At 45.2% G+C, this 15,098-nt stretch overlaps 1 protein-coding gene across 12 annotated transcripts in view; it reads right to left on the bottom strand.

The window, feature by feature from the left end:
• zfhx3b (zinc finger homeobox 3b) overlaps nt 1–15,098 on the bottom strand; it is a 324,823-nt gene that overhangs the window by 79,902 nt on the left and 229,823 nt on the right. For all 12 annotated transcript variants that reach the window (XM_069524024.1, XM_069524002.1, XM_069524010.1 and 9 more), the window contains 3 exons: nt 7,245–9,755; nt 6,503–7,082; nt 3,351–3,847 (listed from right to left, as the gene is read on the bottom strand). In XM_069524024.1, coding sequence (XP_069380125.1) covers nt 3,351–3,847; nt 6,503–7,082; nt 7,245–9,719 — 3,552 coding nt within the window. In that variant the 5' untranslated portion in view covers nt 9,720–9,755. The remainder of the gene's footprint in view (nt 1–3,350; nt 3,848–6,502; nt 7,083–7,244; nt 9,756–15,098) is intronic.

The following is a 15,098-nucleotide window of genomic DNA, read 5'->3' as shown; positions in this document are numbered from 1 at the left end:
TTCCCCATCTGATAGTAGCGGCACTTTCTCCATTTTCTTTTCATGGCCAAGCGGCATCTGGAGTGGATTTTGTGCTAGCAGACACCGAGGAACATGATTACATTCGGCTAACTGCGTTCTAAACTGATTATGCATGTGCCAAGCTAATGGACTACATTTGCAAGAGGAAAAATAACATCCAATCAATCTCAATTACCGCCAATTGCACCAGCCCCCGAGACAAGGAAGGTAGCCAGCTAAGTCCCCCATGCTCCTCCCCTTTCCTCCAGCCCTTGACTGGAAACCGAGGCCTGTGGCTGGGCCTGGTTAGGCCACACCCATTCTGTCTGGCCGGAGCAGCAGAGGCCTGAGAGCTGGATTAGTGCCACTCATCTCACCTCCGCACTAGCACATAGCCCTGAGGCCTATACCGTTGATGGTATAAGGGCTATCATATTCACATATGTGGGTAGCTGTAAAATGAGAAAAGTGAAGCTGGGTTTGTTCAGGATGAAGAGAGCCTCGGGGGAGCGCTAAGTACTCAAAAAATACAATAAACAAACTAAGGTTTGGGTCATCTGCACAGTAACAAAACCCACGTGTTTGTGTTTAAAGTGACCATTTGGGACAGGATGGGTAACCATCATGCTATCATCAGAGCAGCTAAAAACCCTACGGGTAAAAGAGAAGGTGAAAGTTCACTTCAGAGCATAAGACCGTGCTGGCAGAGCACAGGGCTCAGATTTGGTAACTCTCAACTGAGCACAGGGGAGGACAGCAGTGAGGACCGCTGTGTGGTGGTCCATGTGGTCAGGATGGCTCGCTGGATCTTTCTGTGGTCTTTTGGAACATTCCAATACATGGGGCGGTGGGGGTGATATTTTTAGAAAGCTCTAATATGGGCCGCATACCACAGACTCTCAAATTATCCCATCCAGCTTAGCCCTCAGTTTAAACCTTCCTTTTTAATTCCAGTAATTACAGGCTCCAATTTATATGGAGCTGTGCGCACAAAGGGCCTGTTTAATGCAAACCAGTTTGATTTGGGTGATGTGTCCCAAGCATCTCCCACATCTTACGGCCTGTTTATGCTGACTTGATGATTTATTTTCTCCCCAGAAAGGTTAAAAATGGTGCTATACGCATCAGATTTCGTTGGGGAGGAATAAATGAATGGTGATTTTCCTTTTTCTGTCCTTGCCTAATATACCGAGTTAGCTTTACAGGCTTGTGGGCCACTGTGGGTTTCTGCCTGTCAGTATATCTACCAGGACAGTAAATCCAGCACAGCACGGAGACATTGACATTGTCAAGTGGGGAGCCAGTGCTGCCAAGAGACCTCACAACCATGTACTTGTTGTCCGCTAATCACATTTGCAAGTCGTAAAATATTGTAATAATTCTTGTCAAGTCGCAAACATCTCTATCTTTGAACAGAGTCTGGGATGAGGAATGCTTATGTGGACTGCAGTGTTCCTGGGGTGAGAGTGCAGGTAATTTCTGGACAAATGCACACGCTCATACTTGGAAGATCAATTGGTTTTAAAAAATATGGAGCCATCTTAAGAGGCTTAAGTCATAAAAAATGATCATGCCTGGATGTGTTGTACATATTTAATCCCCCGCAGCCTGAGCAGCAGTATGACATATGTCTCTTCTTTCTCAAAAACTCAGGAAGAAAAAAAGAGATGGTTCTGGGGTCACAGCAAAGTGGAAAGCACACAGATAATGTGATATAGACTGAACCATATCTTGTGAGACAAAAACAATCTCTCCCTTCAAAGGTGTGAGTAAGAGAGAGGGCATGTCAGAGCCTGTCTATTTTGGTCCAATGTGAGACTGTCATGTCATTGGAATCTGGGCCAGTAAGTCCAGCAGCCACGACCAAGAGAAGATGACCATGGGCTGGGAACACAATAGGATTCATTGCCATGCTTTTTTTTTGCTGTTTCACAACTGACTCTAGACACTGTGATGTGACACATATGTATCTATAAATAAATAAAAAATGTTGTGCGGCCCTTTCTGTTGTCCTCATGCAGACCACAGACTGAACACCTCCCATGTCCCCCGGCACCAGGAGACCTGCATCCCACCGTTTTGTTTATCAAAGCACTGAAAATTGATTTCTCCCTTTTACTGTTATTTCAGTGTGAATGCATTGTGGACAGAAAAACATGCCTGTCATACCACTGGATCTAAGAAACCATTCAGAACGCTGGGCGATCTTCAATAGTCAGTCCTTTTTGAGAGGGACCACTTCACCTTAATCTTTTTATGTAATTAAAAATGTCTGAAGCAATTGGCACATGCCTATTCATAACTCCTTTTCAGTGGAAGTTGCATGATAATATACAAGACTGCCATACAAAAATGTTAAGCACTGTTTAAATCCTGTTTAAGTTTTTAAGAGCAAAAAGACTCTAATGGAGTGGACTGATTAATAAAGGTAACATCTAACAGGTCTGTATGTAGTGTAGGATTACGTGGTGTACGGGTTGTCGTGTTTGTATGTGTTTTGTTGAGTGTGTTGTATGCATGCGTGTGTCCGTGTGCAACTATGCCAGCTTGGGTTAAGCGCAGAGTGGCCAAAGCCGCAGACACACAGGATAGGTACCTAAATGGAATCAGGCCTGTTAGATTTATGGCCATTTGTTCTGAGAGTGTTCATCCATTGGCTATTATGGAATGATTAGAGGAGAAGGTGAAGCTCCAAGTCCAGCAAAAATCAATACGGCTGTCGAGAACGATTCAGCCTTTCCCGCTCTGAGGAGTATTAGCACCAAACCTCTGTCTCCTCGCACTTCTTCATTCGTCTCCTAGTGATTCAGCCCTAAGCCTCCACACCAGCTTCAGCTGCCATGTTCTTCTCATGGCAGCCGTGTGGCCCCATTTCTATACGACTACTGGGGGAGGTAAGAGTTAAACAAGAAAGCTATCATTCATGCCTTGGGAGCGAATAGTGGTGTGGCCAGCACTCGAGCATTTGCTGTGTTCTAAGAAGGAATATCAAGTTAGCAGGAGGGGATTAAGGCCATTTTTCCTACTGCGTAAAACTCTGTTCAGTGGGATCACTCGTAAATAGATATATGATCCCAGATATTATTCAGACATGCTACTTCTCCAGGCCATATTATAACACCTCAAATGTTGTGATTACATAGCAGCGTTAACATATTGTAGGTTGGTTACTGTACAACATAAAAAAGTCTGAATTTTAGCAATAAATGTCTCTTCTACTAACAGCCTACCGATGTGACAGCTCTTTCTCCCCAGGTCTGAATATATTCAGTAATGATGTGAAAATTCTGATACAATGTGGAGGTAAGATTGAGTGGTGGGTGTGATGAAGGAGCATGAGAACCACGTACCTTGTAGACTTTGAGGCTGGCCTCATGGCGAGTGTTGACAGTGTGCATCCTCAGCTTCTCCAGGCTGTTGGTGTAGTAGTCACAGGCGTTGCATTTCAGGTGCACAGGGTTGCCTATGGCCACACACTTCAGACGCCACTCGTTGCCTTTGCCCCCTTCTTTAATGTGGGCTATGAGCTGATACTTTTGCACGTGCTTGTCTGTCTTGCAGTGCAACTGGAAATTGGCCTTGAGCTGGGTGGTGTAGTGGCACAACTTGCACTGGTGAGAGTCGCCCACCACCGCACGCCATTCCTCCTCCGGTAGGCTGCGTTCAGCTCCCATATGCATGCCAAGCACATCCAGGTTGTCAGTTGTGAAGCGGTTGCACACGGCGCACTGAAAGAGCTTGAGGGAGGGATCACTGGTTTGTGATAGACTCTCTCCCAGGGTCATCAGTTCTTCGGACACCAACTGGCCACCGCCCAGCCGCACGTCCATGGGAAGCTCCCCGCCAACTACAATGTGCGAGAACACAAAGATAGAGAAAAAGGAAACAGGTGAAGAAGTTGCATTTCAGAGTTGCATTCTAAATTATAGTCCAGTTTTCAATGAGCACTCCTTCATTTTGTTGCTTATCTCATTATAATATAAAGGAAGGCTGTTAAACTTTGACAAACCCTCCTCTGTCTTTGAGTACAATATTGCATCAAGGATGCATGTATGTATTTATGGGCCTATAGCTATTCTTGATTTCAGCTGGGAATGGAGACTGGGACTTTTCAATAGTGACTCAAAACCTCATGCTGCCAGAGATTGAACTTACATGTCGCCTGTTTGGGTTAGTGCAGGTTCATGGCCTGTTTGTAAATCAACTCCAGAGGCCACAAGCTCCAGAGAAAAAGCAAGTTATTTTATCATTACTGAAGAACTAAGGAGTTCCCAAACACACATTACTGTAAATCAAATCCATCGCCCACGTTCAGTGAATAATAATTTGAAAAATTCCACTTCTCTACTTCACTTGGATTCTTCTGTGTCTTTCTCTCCCGATTGCCTCTAAATCAATATGGACACCTGACAGATTAATTCTGCTTGGTACGGAGTCTAAATGCTGGAGAAGGAGGAAAAAACACAGCAAGCACATATCCTATGACACCAACCACAGAACTGATGTCTATACAGTCTGGGGACGTTGACTTAAAAAATGAACGCTGAAAAAATGAGGTAAGAGCAGCCAGAGTTTTTGCATTTGCTTGCTGATCTTTAATCTTTCACTGCCCAGACTGAGCATGCAGGCGTGACCCTGCCTGGCTTTACACTAAATTAATTCCAGCAGCTCCTTTTTATTTATTGCTGCAGTATGCAGCCTGCTCATGGACTTTTCTCCATTACCTGAGTTTTTATAGCCAGGAGAGGGAGACCTTTGAGAAGCCCTCTGAAATCACTCACAGGCCAAGCTCTCCAGTCATAGCTCCTTAGCTTCTCTCTCTCTAACAAACACACAGATGCACGCACACACACTGATGCACGCACGCACGCGCGCGCGCACGCACACACACACACACGCACACACACACACACGCACACACACACACACACACACACACACACACACACACACACACACACACACACACACACACACACACACACACACACACACACACACACAGAGTTTCTAGCACAGTCCTGTCCTTTCCTGCACCTTACCATCTCTCATTTCTACCTGGCTCTCAAGCTCCATTATTACGCAGATTCAGTGATTTACCACAGACCTGGATCTTGTTCCTCACTAAATTCTAGCGATAGACCATTAGACCAAGACAATGATTTGCAGCTTTACATCTGTTTCCTCATAGTTTACTTTATATTGAAACTACATGTATTTATGTTAACCCATAGCCATTTTTATACAAAGATATCTTGCCATGGCTATCATACTTGTCTTTTTTGCAGTTTCACTGAGTACAACAGAGAAGTTCCAGCAAAAATTGATAAAAGTCAAATCCTTCTCCTCTCTTGCACTCCATCTCATATCTTTCCTTAACAGCAGCAGCTGAGTCTCGGGAACAAGGATTATAAGGAGGCTGAAATCATGTGAGGTCAACGTTTGCTATCTATCTCTCTACACTCAAAAGTCAAAAATCCACTGTAGAGGCATGAAAGAGGACCTCTTATTCTTTAGCCTGAGATCTACTTGCGATGGCAGATTCTCTCTGGAGATTTACTGAGCCTTGTGTACCATACTGTTGAGTTAATATCGGTGTCAGAATGTTTGTGTATGATGACTTTAAGAGTTCCTTTAAGTGTGACAGAGGATGACACCACTGTAGTTTATGGGTCCAGACTGTGTAATCATTGCCTCCCTTGTAACATGCTTATTACATCTCACCTCAGAGGAAAATGAACCAGATGGCAGGAGAGGGGGAAAAGAATTAGTCACAGCAATCAATTATTTTCTTGTCTTTGAACTGGTGACAGTTTGAGACAAGGAGTACTAACCGTGAGGTCGTAACTGTACCTGGCATGCCAAACACATAATGCTTGGGGAGGGGATGATGCAAGGCTGTCAAACTCACATTTTAGGGACAAGGTGAGCTTCAAAATTCATTTGAAATTAAATTAATATTGCGTCACACGAAATAAAAATGCTACTAGGCACATTTATGTTCATGTGTTTGTAGATGAAACAGATCATTAGACCGGTCACATGCACTATAAGGTTTAACAATGAATATGGAACTGGGCATAGGCGCACTGTCATGAAGACTATCATGTACACTTTAGAAAGTACAAGAAAATATGGAGTATCTGCTTTAAGCCCCGTATAGCTATCTATAATAGATAATATTAATTTACCTATCCCTAGACATACCTAAAGGCATGGGAAAGAAAGGCAGCTGATGAAACTAAAAAGTGAGGATATAACTATCACTAGAAGCGGAGAGGGGCAATATGTGAATACTCCTGCTCATCATTTGCTTTGTTGTCACTTAAAAATAAAAAGGTAAATGACACTGCAGTTTCATGTTAATTGATGAATTAAGATTCAACATCAGGTCAAACTGGAGCTCATCCCACATGATAACAGAAATGCTGTGAACTGAATTTGTGATTTTGAAGGCAAATTGGGCCATTTCTGAAAGCAAGAGAGGAAAAATGGGGCTCACCAAGTGCAGGGGCCAGGGCAGCCATGTTGGGATCCAGGTGAAAGCTCCCCATCAGAAACTGGGCCTCTGCTCCAGCTGGGTCTATCTTGAGGCCTGGTGGAAGGCTCATGTTCTGAGTCAGGTAATACTGGTAGAGCTCAGCCTCAGAGGGTGAGGGCATGGCTCCCAAGCCAAGTCGGCTGTGCTGCATCTGAGTCACATTCTGCTGAAGTAGCATCATGTTGTGCATGTGCTTCTCACTGGTCATGTGGATGCGCAGGTTCCGTGCGACATTGGTCTCATAGTCACACACCTCACACCGCCAAGTAGGTTTGCTCTTCGGCTTGGTTGGAGAGGGTGCCCCACACGGTACGGCCATATGGGTGGAGGACTGTGTAGGATGGTGGTGGGGTGGGTGATGGCTACTGGCCTGGGTCACTGAGGGGACAGCTACCACTCCTCCCGGGGTATGTCCAAACACCTGCTCCTGTGCAGAGCCAATAGATCCTCCATTCTGCAGTGTCTGCATGTTGTTCAGGTGCTTGTCTGACTGCATGTGGATGCTTAGGTTGCCCTTTGTGGTGGTCGAGTAGTTACACACCTAGAAAAGATAGCACATTGTTTCTTGAACTGCAATAATATTATTCAGACATTACTTTCAAGCATCACTTTACATTTACATATGTCTAAATTATTCAACAAATCAATAACAAAATAATTAATTCAACTTAAATAAAAAAAACTAAATGTCTTGGCTACACACCTCACACCGGAAGGGCTTGTATCCACAGGTATAGCTTTCTCCACGAGCAAGACGAGGGTGGCTCTGGCCACTACTGCAGTAGGCACAAGAGCCTCCAGAGTCTGGGTGCTTCTCTTTCATGTGGGCCTCCAACGTCTGCTGGTACTTGTAATGCCAGTTGCATTTGGGACACTTAAGTGTCTTGCACGAGTTGCGTGAATGCATCATGGTCATGTGACCACCCAAGGAACGTGAGGAACCCAGAACAGTATCACATTTAGGGCATTCTACCCCACTTCCTATGGGGCCACCAAGCCCATGGTTCTGTGAACACTCGCCCATTCCTGTTATGTCACAGGAGCCCCCCGGGAGGGGGTGCGAGTGGCCATGAGATGAAGGGTGGAGGTGATGATGATGGTGGTGCAAGTGGTGATGGTGCAGAAGGGCTCCATTTTCCTCCTCTCCCTCTGCTGGGAAATCATTTGGTTCTGGAGCTGTGGCACTATCTCGATTGGCACTTTCATCAGCAGCAGCATTGGAGGACAGAGGTGAGGAGGAAGTGCCAGCAGTGTCATCCTCGCTCCTTCTGACGGCAGCTGCTGCCATTGCCATGGGAACAGTGGGCCCCTGGCAGTTAAAGCTCAGAGGGAGCTCGGCGGTCCTCCCCCCACCATCTGAAGCTGAACCCTCTTCCTTTACAGAGGAGCAAGTGGAAGCAGGGGCTTTGCTGTTGAGTGTGGAACTTACTGCAGAGGTGCAGGCAGAAGGCTGGAGAGCGCTACTAGGCATTAATAAAGGAGATTTGGAAATGCTTTGGTTTGAGACAGCTGGTTCCCCTGCTTCATCCCCGCCACTGCTACTGTTACCACCACAGGCCATTGCAGTGCTTTCTGCCTCCGCCTCATCTTCCTCCTCCCCTAACAAGAGTTCCTCTTCTTCTTCTGACCCCCCCATCTGACTGGAAAGGTGTGCCTTGCTTTCATGTCGCTCAGTGTCCCCTCCCTTGCATGCCAACTCTTTCCCAACAGCCTCCTCAGTTCTCCCTCCCTGTCTGGGCAGGGCACTGGAGTCTTTGGCAGAGCCTGGGGATGAGGTAAGAGTGGATGCTTTGGGAATGCTCAGACCTCCAAGAGAAAGGACTGAGCTCAGTTGGGTATGTTGTTGCTGCTGTTGCTGGAGGCCAGAGTCAGAGTCTTTGTTCATGAGGGTCTCGCTGCCCCCACTGCTGCTACCAGGCTCCAGATGGACACCACTAAATGTGCCATAGAAGCTCTGGCTAGAGTTAATGGGGAGCGGGGTAGATGGCAGAGGAGTGCTCTTATTTTTTGGTTCCAGAAAACTAATGAGGGGCTCTTTGTCTTTCCCAATGCCCTGGATGATGGCAGATACTTGCTTGTCCCCCAGCAGCCGCCGCTCGTCCTCACACAGTGTCATGCGGTGATCATGGACAGCATGAGTGGCAAAGGAACGCGAATAGCCAAAGGACAGCTTGCAGAGAAAACACATAAGAATGGGCTTACCCTTGCCATATAGGGCTAACCCATCAAATTTGGAGAAATCCACGTTGTTGGGAACATCTTTGGATACACAGGACTTCTTGGCAGACCCATCGCTGTTCAGGTAATCCTTGTTGCTTTTGTGCCGCACATCGAAAACACGGAAACTGTGCAGGACAGGACTGAGACCTGCCATTGTTGAGGTATTGGGGAAACCTTGGTCTGAATTGCCAAACCACTTCCCGAAGGACGAGGCTATGTGGAACGTGTTGATGATCTGAGGGTAGACCGAGGATGAAGTCCCAGCAGGCTCGCCCGGTTTTCCCCCAATGGTAAGAGAGTTTGTGGGAAGCAGGCCGGGTACCATGCCCCCACCACTTTGGATCAACTGACTGAGGCTCTCTACGATGTAGGCTGAGCCATCTGGCTGGTAGACTATTTCTCCCGCCAGGTTCTCCACATCACTGCTCTCCTCTTCATCTTCCTCCTCTCCTTCCTCACTCCCACTCTCAGGTGCTCCTTGCTGTCGTGTGGGCTGGTGTCTCAAGAGAGTGGGCATTCCTCCTCCCCCTGAAGCCATGGGCACCCCGGGAAAGGGCTGAAGACTTGGGAAACAGCTGTCAATCTCCATTTCATCTAAGTCCTCCGATTCTTCCTCTTCTCCACAACTCACTCCCTCTTGCTCTTCTTCCTCAAGACCGTCTCCTCTGGGATGCAGCTGGCCCGTAGCAGAGCTATCACTGCGGGTCTGGGGTGATGTCTCTTTTAGCTGCTGATGCTGGGACTGTACTTCTCTTATCTCGTCATGAGTTGCACTGGGGTTTTGGGGTTGAGAAGGGTAGGGAGCAGAGAGAGATAGAGGGTCCAGGGAAGGAGCCTGGTTGGTGCAAGGGACCTGTGAGCTAGAGTGATCGTTCCAGGGCTGTGGTGGTTGCTGCTGCTGGGAGGAGCTGAGCCCATCGTCTGTCCCAGAAACCACGGGAGACTCACAGCTGTCCATGCTGATGCCTACATGAGGCGTTCATCGCATCCAGGCCTGCAATGACATAGATTGAGATACATAAGAGGTTGTTGTAGTATTTGGGATGTTTGATTTAAACTTTCATGCTTATGCTGCACATAAGGACACACAACTCATCATTAACCCAGCTAATGTTAGAAACACACAGGGTCTGAGGTCACCAAAGTGGACTTTTCATCCCCGATGATGTGTGTTTTCAAGTGTTAATATGACCATTAAGAACAGATCAGATACAGAAAATATGGAAAAAGGACAGTATGTTCAGGAAACTTAAAAGAAGAAAAATCAAATGTATGGTGTATTGGGTAAGATGCAAAAGTCTGAGATATAATTGGAAAAATGACACCATGCTCATTACACTAGATCAGATACTTAAACACAATACCTGAGACAAGCACTAATAAGCCATCCATGATTCATCTTCCTGCCATATCAGAAAGGTACCATCTTTTATCTTCACCTTCCAAACAACACCCCTAATCTTATATTCTGCAAATCCTACATCCGTTTTTAATTAACTTGCAGTCAGAAAAAAGGGAGAAACAGGCTAACTTAATGGATCAAATAGATTCCTTGTGAGATAATTAGACACTGAGAAGCCACCCATCAGCACATTGAACATTTACATAACTGGAAGAAAAAGGGGGGAAAAGCTATTCTTAACAGTATTATTACCATCTTCAAGTTATGTACATATAAGAGGAATATGACTCATGCACATTATTGAAATAGCTGTGTATGAAATCTAACAAGAGCAATAAAAGGCAGTATTTTCTATGAGCTCAAAATACATAAGCTGGGTTGGGACTTCACTGCAGCTGTGTTTAGATCTTGCATCCAATAACCTCTACGCTCAGCCTGGTTTCAAACACTCCAGCCATCCTCCGCCTCTGAAATAATAAATGGGAGCTGAGCTTTCGGGAGCTAGCCATGCCCCAAGCATCTGAGAGGCCCAACACAGGCTGCAATTTAGAGTGCAGAAGAGATAAAATGATAGCGCGAGATACTGCTGAGCTAATAATTTTATTAAAGGGATGCAGCCAACATTGATTAAAGGGGGCAATCGGGCTGAAACCAATAACTCTGGGCTGCCCTTTAACCCGCCATCACTGAATATTACATGAGCAAAGTTTCCCGGCACCAAGCTCACTGCCATGTCCCGGTTGATTAGCGCATTCACTGCTTGCACTTGATTTATTTACTTATTTACTTAGGGATGCAAATTTCAGCTGTGATCAGAATGGAGTCTTCCCCCACGCCCTAACATAATAACCACCGAGGGAGAGGAGAGATTGATAATGTCTGTCTGCCTCTTCATGAATGTCTGATGAAGCTCACCTCCCACGCAACATACCTTAGACCTCTCTAGCTTATATACACTTGAACTACAAAAAAAACACTCCTGTGCTTGTATATGGACATCAAAATCAAAACCTAAAAGCAATATAAAGATAAAGCACCTTGTTTATTTGAGGAAATTTAAATTATAACTACAAAGATGATGTTGACGTGACTATCACAAACACTAGGGAAGAGACATTTTGTGCTAGTATGGTCAATCTGACGTTTTGTTTACACATCACAGAAGCGAACCCCAGTGACCCTTGTGTTGCTTTGCATACAAAATGAAAGATATTAGACTGGCTGGCTTATTAACAAGATTGCTTTATACAGCCAGACATGATTTAGAGATGGCTGCCATATTGAGTGAGGGGATACTAGCCCTGCTGGTCTGTATTTATTATCTGCTCCATTAATAAGAGGCTATGAGCTCAACAGCCATTTCACACAAATGGACTAAGGACAGCGAGACTAATGCAAGAAAAAAAATATGCCACATGTCAAACAGACACTGATTTTTCAGACTAAAAGTACATGAATAAACGGAACAAAATGAAATTGGAAAAAAAGCAGATAATGGGTTTTGTCTAAAAGGACACCCTGTTAGGAAAAACTGTCCATATTTCCTGTCTGAACATGGACTGTTTCACACTTACATTAGTCCATCCTCTGGATTCCACTGCCTGTCTGCACCAGGCCTGAGCCCACATGTGCAACTAGTAGTTAAGATTCCTAGTAGATCTTAAGTACTAGTTGACCTCTAAAGTTCTCTCATCTTTGGCTTGATGATTCTAAACAGAGTGGATACTGTGTAGGCTACTGTACTCAGGGTATCTACCCATCCTTTCCTATTACTGCTGTACCTGAAGCAATTAGCAGCAGACAGGATAGCACAATAACTCTTGGTCAGCTCTAGAGCTCTGAGCCAGCTTGGTGTGTACACTGCTCACAGAAAACAGGATTGCCCTTTAAAATCAAGATGGTGTAATTCAATAACCTGCAGTGGTTACTGATGAGCAATGGGATTGTCTGGAGTCTGCAAGTCGCAGATGGGCCCACTGATATAACCCTGTTTGTCTCTAGGAGGTCTGCCTGGCTCAGTGACACCTGTTTAAAGCAGGAAAAGCTTTAATCTCTGGGAGGCACTAAACAAGTCCAGGAGACAGACAAAGAGACGCGGTCGAAGGAGAGGGGAAGTGGAGGAGGCCGGTGTCTCAGTGTGCTGACTGTGTTGATAACCACAAATCAAAATGATGGACCAGCCCAGTAAAGGTAACTACTGCTGAGTGGCATTATGTGAGCTAATATACTGTAATATGTAAAAAAGTTCATTTTCTCCTGCATACTGGCACTGACGCTAAGTGCACAAAACAAAGTATCCTGCCATTGCCTCTGCCCTTGTGCCGTATCACAACTCTAAATGTGGGCTCACCGAGTTGACAATAAGCAGGCTGTATGCAGCCAAAACAGGCTTTAGTTGACAATAAGAGATAATCAGAGAGAAGAAAAGGCTGGATTCCTGAGCTGATCTGACGGAGAGCATGCCGATGCACAGATCCCAACTCACACTCCTGCTGCCACCTGCCTTCAAAGGGCTTCATGCCAGTGTCTCCCTGCTCCCTCTTTCTCTCTCCACTGACAAAATGTAAAACTCACACTCCACCCCACCCCAACCACCACCCTAACAACGCAGATAAGGTTGGGCCTTGTGAAAAGGCCTCAGTTCTAATGAACACTGTCAGAGAGTGGGTCTGGATGTCATTTGGTAGGGATGGAAAATGAGATAAGTTTTAAGTTATGGGTCCTTTTATTAGGTGGGATTTACCAGCCAACTGAGGGAGGAATTAAAGGCTAAGGAACCATCTGATTATAAGCATGCCTGATCACCTGCCTGAAGGCCCAGCCTTGCCTCCAGAGGACCCTTCTCTCCATGGGTTTCCTGAGGGATTTATCTCCGACTCAGCCCTAACTGTGAATACTCTTTGGTTATGGGCATCATGCAGAACCGACCCTTTCTCTTATCCGCATGCATGTCAGCAGGGAGGGAACACCTTTTTAAATAGGAAAGACACTGCTTCTTAATACGCCTAGAGGACCCCTCAAAATAAACCAGATCTGGTTTTCAATTGTTCCTCTGTGATGTTGCCTGTCTGTGTCTGGTCTCTGAGCCATCACTGAGCCTGGCCAGCCACCGCAGGGTAAGGGGCGCTTATTGGAAAATCAATGGTGTGAACGCTAAGCAAGTTACAGGAAGATGTGGGAAGGAAGGGTTCTTATTGATAAAGCAGGGGAAGGCCTTTGATGTTGCACTGGGGACATGCTCATTGATGGGGGAACCATTGTAGTCCTCAGGCAGAGTGAGGCCCAGGTTTATCTCATAGGTTTGTTCCAATTAATCACCAATAAAGGCTGTGCATGCATTGCACTGTGTGACTTAATGCCTGACTTGGCTTTGTATATTCTGGTTTAACACAGTGCTCTTACAATGAGGGGGTTTATATTTGTACAGCTTTGATACAAGTGTCTCGTCCTGCCCCTACTGTACCCTATTACTTATAAAACAGGTCTGATAATCAAAGGAAATGCATGAAATTATAAATTATCTACAGTTGCTGTCATTAACTTTCCATAAAATACTTTATATATGAAATAATACACACTAACAATAATCTGAGTTGTGTGAGTAAAAAAATGCACGTCTTTGCTGTCCAAAGAGTATGATTATATCAGGTACATAGAGTTCTTGTTCTCTCTGATCCCTAACACTGTAAATCAAGTGATTAACCATCTTCGACATTGTTGTTTATTGTGCACTGTAAACATTGTGTCCACTATTTTGCTAATGCAGACATAAGGATGCTTCAGTATTGCTCTGACTGCAGGAGGCAAAAAGTCACCTCAGGTCGATGGCACTCAGCCTGTAAACAGGGCTTCCCGTAAAATCAATGATCTTCAGTTGGAGCTATCAGTCTGTGGAACAGAAATAGCCATGGCTGTGTTGAGTCTGAGGCAGGGAGGAGCAGTGCTGTGTGTGTTTACATGAGTGTGTGTGAGTAGAGAGGGTCAGTCGCTGGCATGTCTGGGTGCATTTCTCAGAGATAGCAGAACTGAGTCATGCAGCTTTTGTCGCGTTACAGCCGCTGTTAACCCACATGTATGAGGTGCAGTAGAGCAAAGAAAGCTCAAAGATTATTTCTGATGGTGTTTTGTACATGCACTTCATGCATCAAACTAGATTTGGAGCAAACACTGTATATCACAGCTCAAATAATCCTTGCTTATTAAAATATGAGTGAACTCAAATACCCTGGAGGCTGTGTGCTGATTGTTTTAGTTTCACAGCACTCAATTTTAGTAACAATTTGGAACAAGCAATGCTGGCCAGAAAAGGCAAAATTGATTTGTTTGTAGTATCAATTGCCTCCTTTGTTAATAAACTCGAAATAGAACCTTGAAAATGATTTTACTCTTCACGCAACACCATCAAATTCTGCTAATCCATTCTATGTTGCAGAACGGGGGAAAAGTGATTTAAGACAAAGCAGCAGTGAAATCAGCAGAACTGCATGTTACTTATACACAGGGCAGTCTGATTAAATGATTCGAGCAGAGCTCAGCTAGAACATCCAGAGCCATCCAGAAGGGATTTACACATGGCACAGGAGTGTTTCCTCAGTTTTGGAAGGTGTGATAGAAACAGCATGCTGGTGTAATTAGAAGTAGTTAATTAGCTGTGGGTTAATTACTGGGCTCTGCAGAGTGTTGGTGAAAGACCTGGTGGGGTGGCAAAGCAGAGGGAAGCAGCGAACACACAGCAGGAAGCTCCCAGTCTCCTGCCAATTAGCAAGCAGCATGGGTGGGGGGCTTCAGTGGAACACTAGGAGTGCAAATGTGAGGAGGCTCGCATCATTTCATGTAAAACTCAGTGCAGGATAAAGTGAGAGCAGACAACAAATATTCTATTTAAATATGCATGGTGTTAGAGACAATAGAAGAGAGAAACATTTTTTCACTGTG

This window comes from Paralichthys olivaceus, chromosome 1, assembly GCF_024713975.1.
Source record: "Paralichthys olivaceus isolate ysfri-2021 chromosome 1, ASM2471397v2, whole genome shotgun sequence".
Taxonomy (NCBI): domain Eukaryota; kingdom Metazoa; phylum Chordata; class Actinopteri; order Pleuronectiformes; family Paralichthyidae; genus Paralichthys; species Paralichthys olivaceus.
The sequence above is the reverse complement of the archived record's forward strand: the minus strand, read 5'-3'. Positions and strand labels throughout refer to the sequence as shown.